This window comes from Gambusia affinis, linkage group LG14, assembly GCF_019740435.1.
Source record: "Gambusia affinis linkage group LG14, SWU_Gaff_1.0, whole genome shotgun sequence".
Classification (NCBI taxonomy): Eukaryota; Metazoa; Chordata; class Actinopteri; order Cyprinodontiformes; family Poeciliidae; genus Gambusia; species Gambusia affinis.
This window is the reverse complement of record NC_057881.1, coordinates 9374839-9393011: the sequence shown is the minus strand read 5'-3', so window position 1 is coordinate 9393011 and position 18173 is coordinate 9374839. Positions and strand designations below refer to the sequence as shown.

Here is an 18173-nt window from a genome sequence, read left to right as displayed (position 1 = left end):
GTTCTAAATAATAATAATAATAATAATAATAATAATAATAATAATAATAATAATAATAATAATAATAATAATAATAATAATAATAATAATAATAAATTAATAAATACATAATAAATAATAAAGTTAGCATTTTAATTTTAAAGGGAAATTATAGTGATCGAATCCTCAAATGTGTTGTAGTTATTTTTTTAGTAAATATTAGTGAATATTTTTGGTTGGTTCTGAACCAAATTTATTAAATGAAACAAAAAAGTAGGGCAATATTTCATCGATTAATATATGAAGTTAATATTAATTAATTGTGTCAAAGAGTCACTTGTTGTTCCTGAGCTGCTGGTTGCAGTCCCCTAACTGAGCAGTAGCTTAACTGCTAAAGCTAAAAGTGCCACCCTTTAATTTTTAATGCTTTGTTAAAGTAAAATTGTGAAGGTAAAAGATGAAAGCACATATCACCATAAGAAACTGATTTCGTATTATCTCCTCAGTACAAGGGCAATAGTAGCAGCCACGACCACTAGCCCCCGTTGGCCCCTGTCTAGGTCCACCCATGCTGGAGACCCATTTCATCCACTGTAATTAAAAAAAATATATATCTACAAATTACGACTCAGCTATTTCATTATTCTAAAACTATTAATAATTATGTAATGCTATCTGAAATTTATGATTAGAAATACCTCATAACTCTAACAGTCTCATAATTATCAGAGGAGAAGGAAGAGAACACCTAAATGTCAAACTAAATTAATAGCAAAAAACGGTAATTATCACTTTTACCAGTAGATGTCCCTCTCGTTCATTGCTTATTGCAGATAACACAAGTGAGATTTAAACATCCAGTTTAATTGAAGTCTGCCCCTTAATTTAAATCTGTTAAGCACTTTTTCATAACTTCTTACAGTTTATGAATAAATATTATTGCGAAAAAAACCCACCAATTTTGAAAAGCGGTATAGCTCCTCATCCATTACCTCCATGATCTCAGGTTGAGCAGCAGCAGACAGGATTTTTTTTTTTTTTGTGTGTGTTCACCAGTTTGTGCACATTTATCCACATTTCATGCCATGCTGGCCTGAGACAATCAGCCCTACTCTCTTTTAATCTTCTTCTTCTACAAGTCACATGGGGTCACATGGATGAGGACGGTTATGAGATTTTGTTACAAATGTTCCAACTCCAAATCCTCAAACCTGCTTACATGATTTACCTTTCCTCTTATGGGACATCTCTTCACATGCATCAATCAATGTGATGTGAAAGAAAAACGATACATAGTTTTCTTTTTATCATTACTATTATTTTCATTTTATTAAGATCTGATAAGTGTGGATAGCATTTTCTATTGAGCCTCTTTTACCCTTATCCCCTGAAATAAAATCCATTGCCTAATTAATTTATAGTCTTCTACTTAGAATATGGAGTCCAAAAGAGTGCAATTTACATTTACTTAGTTATATTTACTTGGGTAACTTTTTTGGGTGGGGAAATTGAGTATTTTTACTACACTGCACTTAGGTAATTTTATTATGGAGTATCAGTTCTCTTACTTGAATGAAATTTCTAGATGCTATATAAACGCACAGTGAGTAACTTTACTGAATAAAGAAAAAACATGTTTTAACCAAAAATTCACCAGAGACAGACACACACCTGCAGTTTATGTTAAAGTTTAATAGGGTTTATGTTGAAAAACAATTTAATGTTTCATTTGCCTGATTTTATTAATTTCTAATTATGTTATTTCTATCAATTATTTTCACTTTGGGCTTTAAAATACCAACACTTCCTCATAACTTTATGTTTCTGTCTGTCGGATGACGTAATTTTTAAATATTAAATGATTGATGTTTCGATCATTTACTCAGTATCTGAGTAGCTTTTTTTCCCCAAATACTTTTTTTTACTCTTACTTGAATAATTTCCTTGACTCCTAATTTTTTTTAATATAAAAGTATATTAAAGTAGTGCTACTCTAACTTGGGTAAAAAGTTTGAGTACTCAACTCACCCCTACCCAACCTCACTCAACATATAACCAGAACTACAGTGAAATGATTGAGAATGAAGCATTTTTATATTTTAGAATCTGAGACCAGAACATAAAAATTAATGTTTCTAGACGTACTACATCCAATCTGACTTGATGTGAGATATTTCAGTCTATAGATGTACCAAACTGATAAGACATGCACCCAAAAGAGTCACAGTTACAAAATGATATATACAAATACACCCCACATTTTTCACATTTCATCCCACAGCTTGATCACAATTACTCTGATGAACAATTAAAAGTCAAAATTTGTTTGACCTCATGTTTCTCGGTTACCAGGCTCTTGTCATTAAACGTTTCCCGATCCGTCCATCTGGTTCTCAATCAATCGTTGTCCTGAAACCGCAGCATTCCACCTCATCCAACAGAGCAAAGCAGTTCTCCATGACATCACTGCCTGAGGAATGAACTGGCATAACAGTTGTGTGTGGAAAATGACCCGCCTAAGCAGGAACAGCTCCAAACTGCTCCACTGAGGCACACAATCATTTGTCAAAGAGGTCATTTCAGTAGAATTTTGTGTTTGGAGTTTTTTGGGAGGGGGTGAACACATGTGGCTGGTTCAGTTCTTGAGCAAACACCAGGAAACCAGCATCAGAGTGCAGCACTGTACACTAAGTACTGCGGTTTTGACGAGCATTTACACAATAATATGGGGTTCAGTGACACCACTGAAAACAAAGCTTCTGGCTGTGACACATGATGAAGATGGTGAAGCTTGTGAAAGCATTGCACAATTATATTGTTTATACATTTTTTAAGCATTTGAACTCTTAACTTTTTTGTGTACTTTTGGTGTACAACCTCTAAGAGATTTCTGACTTCATAATAGTTGTTACTTCAAAAAAGAAAACAAAGTTGAGCTACAAACATGCAAATCAGTCCTGAAAATTACAGCAATTTTATTCTTTCTCAATGTGGCTGTTACCACTTTTCAGAGTTTCAGTTCTTCATAGAAATTTCCTTTGTGGAGTTTCTATGATTATCCCATGCACATCTTGAGTTTCTATGAGTACTCTGATTTCCCACAATTGTTTTCAAACATTTAGGTTAATAAATCCACCCTTTGCTCATTGTTGGCTTATCCAAGGCCAGAAGAACCAAGATGTCCTTCTTTTTCAGTCTGATCCAAGAAAAATTTTCTTTTTTTTAGACAAATATATATTTTATAAAATGGAGACACTCAAGCAAACACATCTAACCTTTATTCAGCTTAAAGGCGGCTGTGAGCTCTGGCTGCTTTCTCAGCTCTTTGTGTGTACCTTCTCGGGAGACAGATCACAGGGGAGTTGGTCTACATGCTGTTTAAAAACCTGGAAAAACCATCACTGCCTGTGAACCGTTGCAGTCCTCCAATCAGGAAGTGTCGGATAGACCCCCGAGGCTAATTTTTCATAAAAGGCGACGTGTTTGTCAGAAAGTTAAGGACTGTTAGCGTTATAAGATCTACAATTTAAACTCTAATTATGTAAATATTTGCGTTTATGTTGTCCAAAATGAGTCTAACTCTGAGGTATGTGTATGAGGAGGCCTAACAACTCCTCATACTTGTGTGAAAAATCTGAGAGTAGAGCGAAAAAGAGTTCACTGAATACTTTCTTGTTACAGAGCAAGCATAACCACTCCAGATGCAGTGATTTAATTTTCTCATGGCCACCCTCTCTCCTTCTCTTGCTCATTTTCCTCGCCACTCCCTGTTTCCCCCTTGCCTTTGCCAAGTGTCTTGTTGCAAAGTTTAGAAAATATGAACCATCCTCGGGAGTTTTTGGTACTAATCAAGTGCATATTGTAGTCAGCTTTGATGACAGAGGGCGCACAGAGGACACGGTATGGAAATGAGAAGAAAAACGCCTCTGGAGATAAAAAAAAAAAAAAAAAAAGGGGTAGGAATGACAAGTTATAAGGAAACAAGTGACAAAGGTGCAACAACAGCAGCAAAAGCTATAAAAAAATCAGTAAACATTAAAAATCATATAAAATTGTTTATTAAAATTCATAAGAATAAAGGTACAGGGCTAATTATCTCCTCAGAAATAAAGAAATAAAAATGGAATGTATATCTTGATTAAATCATACAATAAGAGAAAATGTTCATGTTAAAGGCAGTTTCTTGCCTTTCTGTCCAGTTCATTGGTTGGGAAAGACTTGACCAGGACTCAGTGGCTGGGAGGATGACGAGGATGAAGAAACCAAGGCGAGTAAATGGAAACCATGCATGAAATGCAAACAGAAGTATTATGTGACAGTACTCAGTAAAAATGTCCTCATTCCCTTTCATAAACTCTGGTGCAGACAACGTCCCCAGCAGTCATCGTCTGAAAGAAAACAGACAGAAAGAGCAAAGGGTTTCACTTCTGACACTTTCTTTCCATAGTTGTTTAATTTATTATTTAAAATGCAAATAAAATCTGAGTATGTGGCCTAAGTTGCCAAGTTGTAGTAGAAACTATTTAATTTCACATCGTGTTTTCTTTAACACCACACCTTAGCAGTAACTGTTTGATGTTTTTCTTTTGACATATTGTACATTTGATCCAGTTAACATTGGTTAAATAAATGAGCAAACTTCACAAGTTAATGTCAAATCTACTTTTAGTTTGCAGAATAAAGATAATCAGGAATATTATGGAATGTTATTATTATTGGATAGATGTTTGAAGAAAGTTTTCTTCAAACTTCATGTGTTGTGATTCTAGCTCAAACTGGAAGGTCTGAAAGTCCTAATCAACTGAGTTGAAATCACTCTATACTTTAGAGATTTTTATTTTCTGGTAAATTATTAAAAGATTGTGACACAAGTGTTTCATTAGAGTTGGGCATTACAGTCTTAGAAAACTAGAGCGCTACAAAAATAGTTAGGAAATACATCCAGGATCCTTAAAACACCCCAACCTAGGAACTTGGTAATCTTAGAAACACATAGTTGAATTCAGATGTACATAGTATACATTGTATAAAAAGACATGTAACACCTCTTCCAATTAAATCAGGCAAAATATTTCTGCTTTAGGTCAGTTATGATTGTTACAATTATTTCTATTTGCTAAATGCCAAAATTATGACATATTTTTTTATCGTTTTTTTTTTTTTTACATTCTTTATAGTACAATTTCCTTTTAAGCTCCCTGATTTGTATCAAACATTTTGGGAATCCTTCAAAAAATTTGTCATTGTGGTTTGCTGGTGTTTTGGCTCATGTTTGACGGCCATCTTGTTTGCCTCCACCTGCTCAGTCGCTAAAGTGGGACAAAGGTCCAGGTGTTGTGGTGACACTCCAAAACACTGGCTTTTTTTGCCCTTAGCCAACTTCAAGAGGACCTTTTTTTCCTTAAGTATTTCCACATAATGTTCTTTTCTTATTAACCCATCTGTTTTGTGACGTGCAGCAATTCCTCCTGCAGCAAACAAACCCACAACATGATGCTGCCACACTAAATACTTAGATTTTAGCTTAATGAGACCACAGGACATGTCTCCAAAAATGAAGGCGCATGCATATTGAAAGAACCAATACATTAATTGCAAGATTATACAAACTCCATGCAGAAAGAGCCCAGTCTGCAACAAGAACATCTTTTTGTACACTTTATATAAATATCTGGTTTCAAATGTATGACTCCAGAACAAATAAATGTAGAAAACTGGAAACCTAGCTATCTAAAAGCAATCGAATAACTGACCATAGAATAATTCATGCTACCTTACAGTTGTAAGTGTAGTTAGGCATCTAGTTTTCCTATTTACCTCTGTAAAGTTGTGTAGTATTTGTGGAGCAGACAAAAAAATTACCAGTATGAGTTCTCCATCATTGGTCAGTTCTCTGGTCCACGCAGTCTTCAGTCCATCACCTTTTGGTAAAGTCTGTTCACAGCTAATCTTTCGGTCTGTCTCCCACTTTGGAAAACTCTACAGAGATTCGAAAGAGAATAAAAACTTAAACCAGACCTTTGAAACACAGTGTGTGTAAGTTCATAACCTAGAATTTTCTTTAATCTGCTCATATAATGAAAGCAAAATTAGTCATTCCTCTGTGAGACTAAGGTTTAAAGTAATTTACTTCTAACAATAATAATTATAGGCAGGGTTTGTATAGTTATCCTAACACTGAGCATTCTCTTCATGAAACAGTTTTAATACAGAGTGTCTTAAGACCAAAGCTTTCACAGAACTGCTGGAACATAAACTGCTACAACTCCTTCAATAAAACTGCAGTTAAAACATTTCATTTCTCTCTGGGATTAATAAAGAACTTTTGAACTGAATTAAATTTTATCACTGTAATAGCAATAAAGATTTTCCTCTTATTATTGAGGAGGATATAAATCATTTCGAATATGTCAGATTTTTAATAAAAAAAGAAAATAGAAAACATTTTTTTCCCCCTAAATGACATTGTTCTTTTATCATTTTGAAGATGCCTCTGCTACTACCATTCCCAAATAAGCTTCTGGGTTAAATGGACATAATTTCAAAAAATCTGCCAGACATATGAGTAATTTTAGTGTTAACTGTACAATTTTACTAGAAATATAAACCAGGAGAAGATTTCTAATAGTTAGGTTGGTTCGATTGGGGGTCATGAAGTCCAAAATCCTAGGAAAATTTTAGCTTATAGACTAACAGTAAAATAAATTGTATGTGCAATTTGAACTGATACACTGCAAAAACACAAATCTTATATTTTTGTTCTAGTTTGTCCTGCAAATATCTTAGTGTGCTTCAAAAACTTGCAGTTAACTTTTCAACAAGATGTACAAGCTTGTTTTAAGTCACTAATAGCTAATTATTACTAATTCCTAACTCCATTGGGAGGTTATTTAACTTATAATATCAGAACAAATTGTGAAATAATCATCCAGTGGAACGAGTACTTTTTAATCAACATTAAGGAATTATCTTGTTGAAAAATTACTTGCAAATTATTTTTGTCTTATTATTTCAAGAGCACTAAGATAAACAAGACTGAAAACATTTTGTAAGATTGTGTGTTTTTGCAGAGAATGCAATAGTTTTAGTACAACGTGGTCTGCATGACTAAATAGAAAACCGGACAAGAAAACATAAATATGTGAGCTACCAGAGGGACAAACTGACCCAAAGCCTCTTTTGACACTTAATTTTGATCAGGCATGGTTGAGACTGCTAGTCGCTCTCTGTGAGAAAAACTTTACGAGCTGTCAGGAATCATGATCATCACTCATTCAGCACAAAGAAATGAAAAACAGATCTCTTTGTAAAATCCCTCAGACTAACTCTTGAGTTTCACCCAAAATTATTTCCATATGTTACCTTTTAGGCAGAGCTGCCGCCAGTTGCGCTGTCCTTGAGCGGATTCTGGTATGCGCGTAATATTAACTTTATAGAGGAATGCTTTATGATAAGCAAAAAGATGCGTACCGTGCAGGGCCGTCCATCGACTGTGGCCTCATTGAAGGACTGACCCACGGTGAAAGTCACATTGGTGGTGCGGACGCTGGTGGATGTTTTAATGGAGAGGGTTTCTCCTTGCTGGGTGATTTCCACTGCCGGGCTGGATGCTGCCGCCACTGCAATCTTCCTCAGGAACACATTAACACCTACGGATTCACATATTTTCGGTTGCTGTTTGTTACTGTGGGGCAGAAGCTGCTGGACTGATGTTAACCACCGACTTGATTTTATCTTTTCCTAGAATAAATACGTCGAACCTGAATGTGTCTGTCGTGAAGTCGACCTATTGGACGAACATAGAAGAGTTACACAGAGAGCTAAAGTCAAACTGGAAGCTGTGATCCATAATGTATAATCCCAGCTGTGCATGCCAGTGGTTTTCAACGTTATTGTGGTAAATAATCCATCAGAATGAATCATTCTCTGCCTTCAGTTCATTTTCATGAAAGTTTAGCACATATAAAAGCATCCTGTGGTAATAAAGCACTGAGCAAAGAATGGATGGAATTTTCCTTCTTGCCTTGGGCTCATTGAAACCATGTTATCTGATATTTTGGGAGTCAATAGATGCTTTGATAAAGCAACAACAAAATAAATTTCACAATGTTTGCCTCTCAGGGTTTGGTTGTTCCCATAACAACTTGTGATCTTGCACAATTTTTTTTTTTTTTTTTTGCAACTGCAAGCAGCAAAAGGAAATAATCATTTGTGATTTATTACTCAGAATAAACCAAAACCAAGAATGAACCTCTTAAAATCAATCATTTGCTTCAAAAAGGCTTTTTAGTCTCCATAATTTGTGCTAAATAGGAACAAGGCAGAATATCTGGTATATTTCAATGTCCCACAAATTACAGAAACGGCAATAAAACAATACAGTGCAAAGATAAAAGAGGGTTAATTTCTCCCAATTTCTTTTTCACTTTGGTGAAGGTAACAGATGTTCTTTTTATGAAAATCAAAAAGATGTTTCCCTCCCCTGTTTAATGTAAACAAGATATTCCAGCACTATAAAGGTCCGACAAAGAATTCTGTATGAAACAAAATTAGAAAAACCTGGGAATGTTGATGCAAAAGCCAAAAGAACAGCGCCGTTACACTTTGTATTATCCTTGAAAATATGAGACTGTGTTCAGGATGTTTACCAAATGTAATCATCAGAAAGTGTTTGTGTTCGGTTCTCTGTAGAAAAATCACGTTCTTGGCATAAGGTTGGGAACATTCTGGTTTAATTCTTGTGCAAATACACAACCTACTGTACCCCAGATGGAAGCCTAGAAACCAGAGTGAGATATGTATTGGCGAGCTAAAGTTGTTGTAAGAGCATCCACAGATGACTAATACAAACCTTTAAAGCCTCGGATGGGTTTGGACCAGTTGTTTTAGCCAGAATGTTTGGGATGTTTCCTGGATTTCACTAGCCTGTTTTAAATTGGTGGGCATTACTAGCAGGAATCTATAATGTCATTCTAAAACGAGTCAACGGAGCGACATATAAACATCTACGCCAAACACAGAGGCAAAAAGTGTGAAAAAGCCCTCAAAGTTCATATGACCTTTAGATATTTTACAATAAGAGACTATTATAAAAAAAGTAGGACTGGGCCGATATGGCTAAAAAACTTTTCAAACTTTTGTTTTTTAGATGTCTAATGATAAAAAAAAATACTCCTAATCTTCTGCCTCATTCATGTCGGTTGGCCTCACTTCAGAGGGATCAAGACAACTCGGATATCTGATTCAGTTTAGACCATATTTGTTCATGCTTTGGTACTTAGAGGAGGTAACCTACTCACACACACACAAACACACATACACACACACACAAAAAGCTCAGGATTGCCCGGGGCCTTAGGGAGATGGAGAAGGAAAGTCAGGCTCAGCGTTGGCTGGCTGCTGGGGCCCATGTTAAGGCTTAGTTCAGTTTACATTGGCTGTAATTACAGCCACATGAGGAGGACGCTGCTTTAGATGAGTCTAATCTAACTTTTGCCCTCAAGAAATTTGACTTCAGATTTTTAACGGATGCCATGATGTGGCCCTCGTGTGACCTTTGTCCCCTGCAGTGAGGACATATACATGGATTCTGGCAAGACATACAAAGCTTAAGATAAAAGAGATACCTTAACACTTGATTTTTGTTTACTTCAAAGCCCAGTGGATTTTCTACAATTAAAATTCATGAAAGGGTCGCTTAATTTTGTTTGCAATGAGAGTCATCAATTTTTTTGTAGATATTTTAAAACAATGCGTCAAAAAAAATCTAGAGGTTTTTGGCTTATTTTCACTACAAGAAAGAAAACAAAGAAACTTTAGAACTTCAGAAAACATTGAAAACTGCAAACTAAAGATCAGATTCACAGATTTCCAAAACAATTTGGCAAGATGGAAACTAAGTATAGAGACAATAGCGGTGATTTAAAATTTGCATATGCAGGGTTGAACTAGAAAATAATTAATGAATAATCAGCAGCATTAAAAACTTGAACAAAGCTTGCAACTTGATAGTTCAGTAGTTGTGAGCATGCAGGTTTTGAAAGTTTATCCAAATTACAGAGCAATGCGTCACAATAACAAAATTTAATAACTAATAACTCACCCAGAGCTTTCAAAAGCTCCTCAAAGTTTTCCGATGACTTCATTTTCCATTTTCCAGAGAAATTTGTCACTTTGTTCTCCATTTCGGTGCAGATTGGAGCAGCAGTCTGATTGTGAGCACTCCGCTCTGTGCGTCCGTTCTTAAAAAGCCGTCTCCTCCGCTTGCATCTGCGCCTCCATTCATTGGCCCCTCGGCTCGGCCGAATCTGATGTTGACCCAGCCAATGCAGAGACCGGTGGTGGGGAGGGACTCCCCCCTCCCCAAGCCCTCCAGAGCCCAACTACACCCTCCACGTCTTGCAGCGTGGTGAAAGATTTGGATACGAGCTGGAAAAATGCACTTCGATATTTGATGCTGATTAACAGCTAGGAAATGTGTTAATTGCTTTGTTTCTTTTATTGGATGGGATGGTGCGATGTCAATAGCCGTGTTCACGCAAGGCACAAATGAGAACTCCACATTTAGACATTATTCGTGAAAGGAGAAACGGGGAAAGTTAACAGTTCAATGTTGAAGAGCTGGAATGTGAAATCAGATCCGGTGTGAAGGTTTTGTTCTGCAGGCTGGGAGGTGGGAAAGTTGGAAGAGCAAAAGATGAGATGTCCAGCAGGTGGCATCACTGCAACAGGAGTTATCACATGGGCCAAAACCGTTGGATCAAAAGTACTTGCTGGCCAAGAAAATAATACTAAAATGTCCCTAAAATTAAGCAAATAAAGTTATCCTTTTTATATTATTGATTGTAGATCCCAAAAAATTAAAAAGAGATTTTGTATTAAAAGAAAAACATCTAGTTTTCACTTTGTTTTTGGCTCAACAGAACAATTTTATTCTAAGTATAAAAAAGAGATTGGGGTCACTTTCTTTTAAAATGTGACCTAATTTAGCCAATATTTAGCCAAATGTAATAAGTCAGATAAAAACTGATTTGGCTGCAGTTAAAGTTGGCTTTTCTGTAAAAGTCTGGATAAACATGTTTCTGCTTATAATTTACTTGATTATAAAAAGACAAATACTTTGCGTTGTTTTTAGCGTTTTCTCTTTTAAAAAAACATATGTCAGTAAACATATGTCAATAATTTTACCCTTATTACAAATAAAAGGTTTCCATTTCCATCAAGTACTCAAACTGGACAGTACAAATAGTTGTTATTCTTGAATTCAGTCAAAGGGCTACAAATGGCACCTTATGTAGTTTCTTGGTTCCCAAAGCTGGGGTCAGGAGCCCATATTTGACTGTGAAATATCATTTGAGGCTCTAAAATATCATAAATCAGCCAACATTTCCATATGGTCTCCATATGAAAATGGGATGGAAATTAACCAAAGATGGGAGTGTCTATATATGACTTGAAAAGTGGCCCAATGTTTATTGCTAAAACTTGTTTGATGCAGAATAACTCTTAGAAAAATGGCACACATTTGACATCTGGTAAATCTATTTATTCTTTCCAAGAATCTTCAGTCTCAAATAGAGTTCCAAGTACCAAATGAATTCCAGTTTCTTTGTTTTTTGGGGATTTGTTTTACAATTATAGCGAGCATTTTGAAACATGACTGTTGCAGAACTACAACCATTCGTGGTTCAGTATTCACAGATTGACAGTTTTTGTTCTGTGGAACGCAAATCTAAAAAATATTAGAGAAAAATTTATGGAGATAATTTTGGTACAGCCTTGCAACTGTGAAGTTGAAATCAAAAAGAAGAATCCTGTTAGTTTTTTTTTCAGTCTTTCTCAAATACAAAACAACAGTTACACCTCTTGAAATTATTAAGTACAAGTACACAAATTGTACTTTTTAAGTTATTAAAAAAATCTTACACTTACAGTTTTGCACAAAAACTTTGCAAAGTGGATGGTTAGGTTGAAGTTCATCAAGCTCTTTGTTATAATTACCTAAAAAGTGGTAGCTTTTGACAATTGCTCAATAATGTGCAACAGAGGTTTTTAACATGTGCTTTAGGTTCTACAAAGGCTTCACATTTCAAAGGGGCTTTAATGTTCCCCAGGAGGCAAACAATTTGCAGCCAGCAGTTGTACACACACTCAATAAAAACAAGTTACTTACCAGAAACAAGAGCAGCTGCTGTCATTTGTCGACATTGTAACTGTCCCTCCTTTCATCATTTAAATGGATACAGAGTCAACTTCTTCTCCTGTAAGTTCTGTTTTTATCCACCTAGATAAAACATTTGGACATGTGTATTTTGTCATTTAAAATTTGATCAGTTAAGATGAGGTTAACTGGATTCCATTGAGCAATTAAGTTATGAACAGTTCTAAAATACCAGTGCAAAAATACTACATGTGTCTGCTAAAAGCTGAACATGAGATATATTATTTTTTAGTGTCAGTGTGTCTGAACTCCATCAAAAGAATAACTTGATGAGAAAAAAATTAAGTTACCAGCTTGAATCCAGGACAAAACCTAAAAATATCTCTGCCGTTTCCTGAAAATGCTGTGTATAACAGAAGTTCTTATAATCTGACAGCTTTTGAGAAAGTTAGCAAGAGTTGAGAAAAATATTAAATAATTTTATGGCGAAAGAAGATTGAATTTTGAATTGAAATCAAATGGTGTTCCAACAAAGTAATAAAAATATCTACTTTATTTTCTCCCTTCTCATTTGATTATTGTTTGAAGTGTACAAGATAAATGCTGAATTATGAATTGAAAAAGGTTTTTAAAAAATTTATGATGATCTCGATTTCTTGATTTAAAACATTTTTCAGAGCCATTCAAATATATACATATGTATGTTAAAGTTATTGTGCAAAGAAGAATTTCTCATAAAATCAAAAAATTATGGACAACCCTGAGCATTCTCTTCTTAAAACTGCTTTACAAAAACAAAGTGTCTATAGTCTAGACTTTACATTGGTGTCAAATGTCTTATTAGATATTTTGTCTCTTTGTGTTATTAAAAGTCTACATATTAAAAATTAGGTAAATTAAAGGTTTCAAATCTTGACTACCTCCTTTGTTAACTACAGATTTTGTCCCACTCTGTACATATTACTTAGATCAGTTCTGATTAGGAACTTGTTATTATAGCCTGTGAAAATAGATCACTATGAGGGAAGCACAGATTTGGCCAGATTTGTTGTCATAGCAGCGCTCCAGTGTCCAGGGTTAGTGTATCATCAAGCCCATTATCCTCATCCTCTTCTAAACTCAAAGCTGCCACTGTTGTATTTTTATCTGAGTCCCAGTTTAGGTAGTGATGCCATGTTTATCCAATTTGGTGAGTGTTTTATGTGCTCCCCACCCTGTTTTTTTTTTAAACATTTATTTATATATTTTAATTTTTTTAGAAACTCAGCATTTGAGAATAGTTTTAACCTGGCTGCAGGATTATACTGAATCTCCGTGTTCCTGCCACTTGGAGAGAAGCTTACCCAACCTGAATAGATAATATCGTGAGTGCTTTTGTGAGGTGAATGGTGTGCCTCATGTTTCCACAGGCGTCCCATTTGATCCAGACCTGATGAAACAGTCCTGGCAGAGAGTGTAAGAGAAAAAAATCACAAAGAGACTCTGTCATCAATGTATGCATCACTTGTATGGGTGAAATGAAATACAATTTACTGGCAGTCTGTCTGAAAATATGGATAAACATATTCCATATTTAACAGATTAAATAGCTTAATCTAATCCTTCTGCTTGTTACTATGGTAACAACATCATTCAGTACAGTCATTGTACCTTGTATGAACTCACAGTAATCTTTAATACATACATACATACATACATACATACATACATACATACATACATACATACATACATACATACATACATACATACATACATACATACATACATACATACATACATACATACATACATACATACATACATACATACATACATACATACATACATACATACATACATACATACATACATACATACATACATACATACATACATACATACATACATACATACATACATACATACATACAAGTATGTTAGTATGTTTTCTTAATATATATGTTGACATTTTAGACCGGAAAATTGGTCTGAATAGATTCAAAAGCACAAACTTTATAATTTTTTTTCAAATTACTGAGTAATTGCAAGAATATTGTGTAAAACAGAAATAACTAACCACATAATACTAGAATTGTGAGTTTTCATATTAATATCAGTCCATTAGGGAGGTTATTTGAGTGTCGCGCCACCTAGCGATTGTTTAACCCCACAATCCGGAATTCGGAACCTTTCCCAGTTAGTCGTTGCACTCCGGAAACAAATCAGTGAAGCTACTCCCTCATCATGGCGCGGCACCTTCGTTTCATAGCTCGGACGGTGATGGTCCAAGATGGCAATGTCGATACCGCGTACAAGAACTTGAACAGGTTAAATTCACAAATTCACCCTAATTTCAATATTAGTTTAGCTGTCGTCATGGGAACAGAACGCTAATGCTAGCCAGGTTAGCGCGAGCTAGGAGTTCAATGTCGCAGAGTGCGACTGCGCAGGACAGGCGACACATTTAGGGATTTCTTTCCGTTTTGTTACGCAAGATCAATAAACAACTTTAAATGTATTTGACAAGGGGTTTGAAATGTGTCACAACCTGGTTTCCAAAAATACTCTAATTTATAGGGACAAACTATTTATGGAGGACTGTTTATGAACAAACAGGGCGGCAGGAAGTTCTTCAAATTAGAGAAGCCAATAAGAACACGCACAAATCTAATGAGCTAATTATGTCGTTGGACAGTTGTTAATTATGCTGTCGAGACATTTGATTTAAAATAATGAAAATTATGAAGTAAATAGAGTTAAACTAAACTTGTATGTCATTCAAACAACGCGCATCAAATTTAACTGCAATAAAACAAAAATAGTGAAGTATATTAAATACAATTATTTAAATTTAAGTTATACCTTCATCCTTACTCTCTCAGGTGTTTAGAAAAGCTATTACAAAGGCGAAAGCCACAGTAAGAACATTATACAACACTGTGGACTTTTGTTTTAACTTTGCCTGTAGGTATTATTTCAAGGAAAGAAGGATTTGGATGGATTTTACAATAAAATCAGTTCTGATTATTGTGATTAGGAGCAATATTGATATCAAATGTCAGTAGCACTTTAAAATAAGTTATAAATGCAAAGACATTTACATTTTGTGGTAGTTTTTCCAGGATTTTCTTGAAGACCAGTAATTTTTTCTGCATGTAACAAAAGCTTATTTGAAAGGGAAAACAGGCCCACACACATACCAGATTCTTAACCACCATTCTTGTTTCCAAAATGTTTGAGTAAGTATAGTATAAATTAAAATGTTTAAGTTAGATACATTTTAAAGAGATTGTTTCATGGCGGACATTTGTGCCACCTGGGATTGTTGTGAAATACAGAAACTGGAAACTGACAGTATCCCTTTTCAAAGCTCCTTACTTTGAATTTAGTGTTTCCTCACTTAGCTGTTCCACCCTTTTTTTTTCTTCTCGACATTCCCCAGAATGCTGACCCAGGATGGGATCATTGACGCAGTGAAGCGCAGACGTTACTTCGAGAAGCCCTGCCGAGAGCGACGCCGGAAAAACTTTGAGAACTGCAGGCGCATTTACCACATGGAAATGGCACGAAAGATTGCTTTTGTCTCCAGGACAAACAGAGAGGATCCCTGGCTCGGTTGCTAGGGAGATTGAATGTGTTGAAAAAGGACGACACATTCAAGCATCCAAGGATGACAAGAGAATTGCTACACAAACACTAGCTATGTGTTACATCTGATAGGAATGGTCGAAAGCAAGTTGAAGAAAATTTTTAGATGTTCATTCATTTGGAAAAAAAAAGGCTGATGTTTTTCTGCAACTTTCTTGTTTCATCTAAGCTGTGAAATATGAGCATTTATCCACACTTAGTAATCTCTGCTGATACCAAGTTGTGGTTTTCTCCCCTGCAGCCACATGAAGACCACCTAGATGTGATACTTTCTTGTCTCCTTTCATTTTATTCATCTGTCATCTAATGTTGTATTAATAAAATAACTGTATCCAAGATCACTTGTTTTTGAAGAATTTATGTTATTTGAGAAATTTAAGTTTATGACTTTTAGTTGTTGCTAAAATCAAACAAGAAGGAGCCCTGTTGATTACATTTATGCTTCCCGACCAGCAACTTAAGGTTTTGTTCAAGTTTAAAAAATAATAAAAGGATCAAGCAGAAATAGTGCAACAGTCTTCCCCTCCCATATAAAATGTTAACTTTTAATCAGATTTGTTAAAACATTTTCATAATTATTTTCTGTGAAGGATTTGTACGTTTTAATATCTTATGAATGTCAGTGTTGTTACAGTTGAACAACTTGAGCTTTTGTCTGATCTCACAGCTGTGATTACATGTCACAGGACAAGTTGCTGTGGCTTGTCGGCTTTGTTGTCTAGATGTGGAGCTGTTGGCTTGTTGTGACAGTCGTGAAATGTTCAATAAATGTGCTTAAATTAAAGCTGGATTGGTGGTGCTACAAACAAGATAAATTAGTTAAAATATTTTATACATCTTTGGCAAGAAGCCAATAATTTTGAAAATTCTATATAGATATAAAAGTCTAACCTGTTTTTTTCTCATTACGGTGAGAAACAATTTAAATGGAATAAATTTTTATAACTAGCATGAAATTTACTTTGAACAGAGATTTTGCTGTTGCTTGTTCCTAGTTTAACAAGGAAGCTTGAATGAAATGCTCCACATTATTTGAGCTGGATGCTAATTGATTTTTATGAAATATAACTTCGAGAGCTGTAGCACAAACTGTTGGCAGTTACTTGTTAGCAAGATAGATTGTCAGAATACAGTGTACTTGTTGGAACGTCTTTAAATCAATTACAGTCATAGTCCATAAATAATGTGTGCTTATAAGGCTTGTTTGTCAGATTGAAAGCACGTTTTGAAAATAAGAACTTCGTATTAAGTAGTAAATATTTTTTTCTATTAATCTCTCATTTTCTTATTGGTCTGATGTAATAGTCTATTAAATGTACCTCCAGCAGCATAGTGATCCTAATCATAGTAGAATTATTTGGATCAAAACATATCCCTGTTTTAGGATGGTCCAGTCAAAGTCCACACCTAAATCCAGTTGGCATTCATCCCTGCATGATTGTGTGCAGGTTGTAACAGAGCCAACAAAAACATTTACGTGTGTCTCAAGAAGAATGCTGTCCTTACATAAGCAACTCAACAATATAACTGAAATAACTTGTTAATGTATTTAATATTAAAATAAATTTTAACCATCAAAGAGGTTAGATATGATCTCAGTTTCTGTGAGTCATTGTTTAGTTGAACTTTCTCACTCGTGTTTGCAGAGAATACATAATTGAAAGTTACATTTCTGTCTGAACAGGAGCAGAACTTTTGAACCGATTGTCTTTGTCAGCTGTCTGAAAGAAAAAATCTTTGACTACTTGCTTTCTTACAGTAATAAGGACTCAAATCCACTACAGTTCCCATTTCATGTCTTCGTTTTCCAACTTTCTCAAAGTAAGGTAAGGTACTCTGAGATTTGTCGTTTGTTCAGCAAAAAAATATCTGCCTCTGAAAAAGAACAGTTTCAACTTCTCATCTCCAATAAATGCAGTAAGCAAAATGTGCAATGGACGTTCATAGGCTGTACTTGACAAAGAACATAATCAAAAAATTCAGAAGAAGAAAGAAAACAAAGACATTTTCTCCTTGAACTTCATTTATCTCTGGTAAATGCACATTATAAAACCTTGTAATTGTCTTGTAACTTAAGCTGTAGTAAGAATGTATAGTGCTTTTAATATACATAGACTTTTAAAAAATTTTGTTAAAGAAAAAAAAATGTAATAATTGTGAGATGAAAGAAAAATTTCTCAAAACGTGTGGGTTATGTCTGTTATGTCAGAGAGCACATGTGAGAAAACAATTTCAAGTCTTGCCACAGAATCCTAAAAACTAAAAACTTAGGCTATCATCACTTATCTATAGATTAGACAGCATGTAGAGTACAAGATTGCTTCTGTGACAAATGCTCAGAAATTCAGACAGATTTCAACAAATCAGGAGGTTTATTCCCTCAGTATCACTCTGTGTACTGAGC

General features: G+C 34.9%; 2 protein-coding genes across 2 annotated transcripts; one reads left to right on the top strand and one right to left on the bottom strand.

The window, feature by feature from the left end:
* Positions 1-4019: 4019 nt before the first annotated feature.
* On the bottom strand, positions 4020-10325 carry crabp2b (cellular retinoic acid binding protein 2, b). The gene is made up of 4 exons (XM_044138196.1): positions 10082-10325; positions 7450-7628; positions 5842-5958; positions 4020-4367 (listed from the first exon to the last, which is right to left on the bottom strand). Exons 1-4 carry the CDS (start codon positions 10161-10163, stop codon positions 4317-4319), a joined length of 429 nt encoding a protein of 142 aa, XP_043994131.1. The 5' UTR covers positions 10164-10325; the 3' UTR covers positions 4020-4316.
* A 3964-nt stretch (positions 10326-14289) lies between these two features.
* On the top strand, positions 14290-16107 carry mrps21 (mitochondrial ribosomal protein S21). Its single transcript, XM_044138193.1, has 2 exons — positions 14290-14448; positions 15564-16107. The coding sequence occupies exons 1-2, from the start codon at positions 14366-14368 to the stop codon at positions 15742-15744; spliced, it is 264 nt and encodes an 87-aa protein (XP_043994128.1). The 5' UTR covers positions 14290-14365; the 3' UTR covers positions 15745-16107.
* The last annotated feature ends 2066 nt before the right edge of the window (positions 16108-18173 follow it).

Excerpts from the sequence above, each read along its gene's own strand:
- crabp2b (XM_044138196.1), bottom strand. The coding sequence starts at position 10,163 with ATGGAGAACAAAGTGACAAATTTCTCTGGAAAATGGAAAATGAAGTCA. Across the intron at positions 7,629-10,081 it reads GGAGCTTTTGAAAGCTCTGG|GTGTTAATGTGTTCCTGAGG; the intron begins GTGAGTTATTAG and ends GTGAATCCGTAG. Across the intron at positions 4,368-5,841 it reads ATGATGGAGAACTCATACTG|ACGATGACTGCTGGGGACGT; the intron begins GTAATTTTTTTG and ends GTTTTCTTTCAG.
- mrps21 (XM_044138193.1), top strand. The coding sequence starts at position 14,366 with ATGGCGCGGCACCTTCGTTTCATAGCTCGGACGGTGATGGTCCAAGAT. Across the intron at positions 14,449-15,563 it reads GCGTACAAGAACTTGAACAG|AATGCTGACCCAGGATGGGA; the intron begins GTTAAATTCACA and ends GACATTCCCCAG.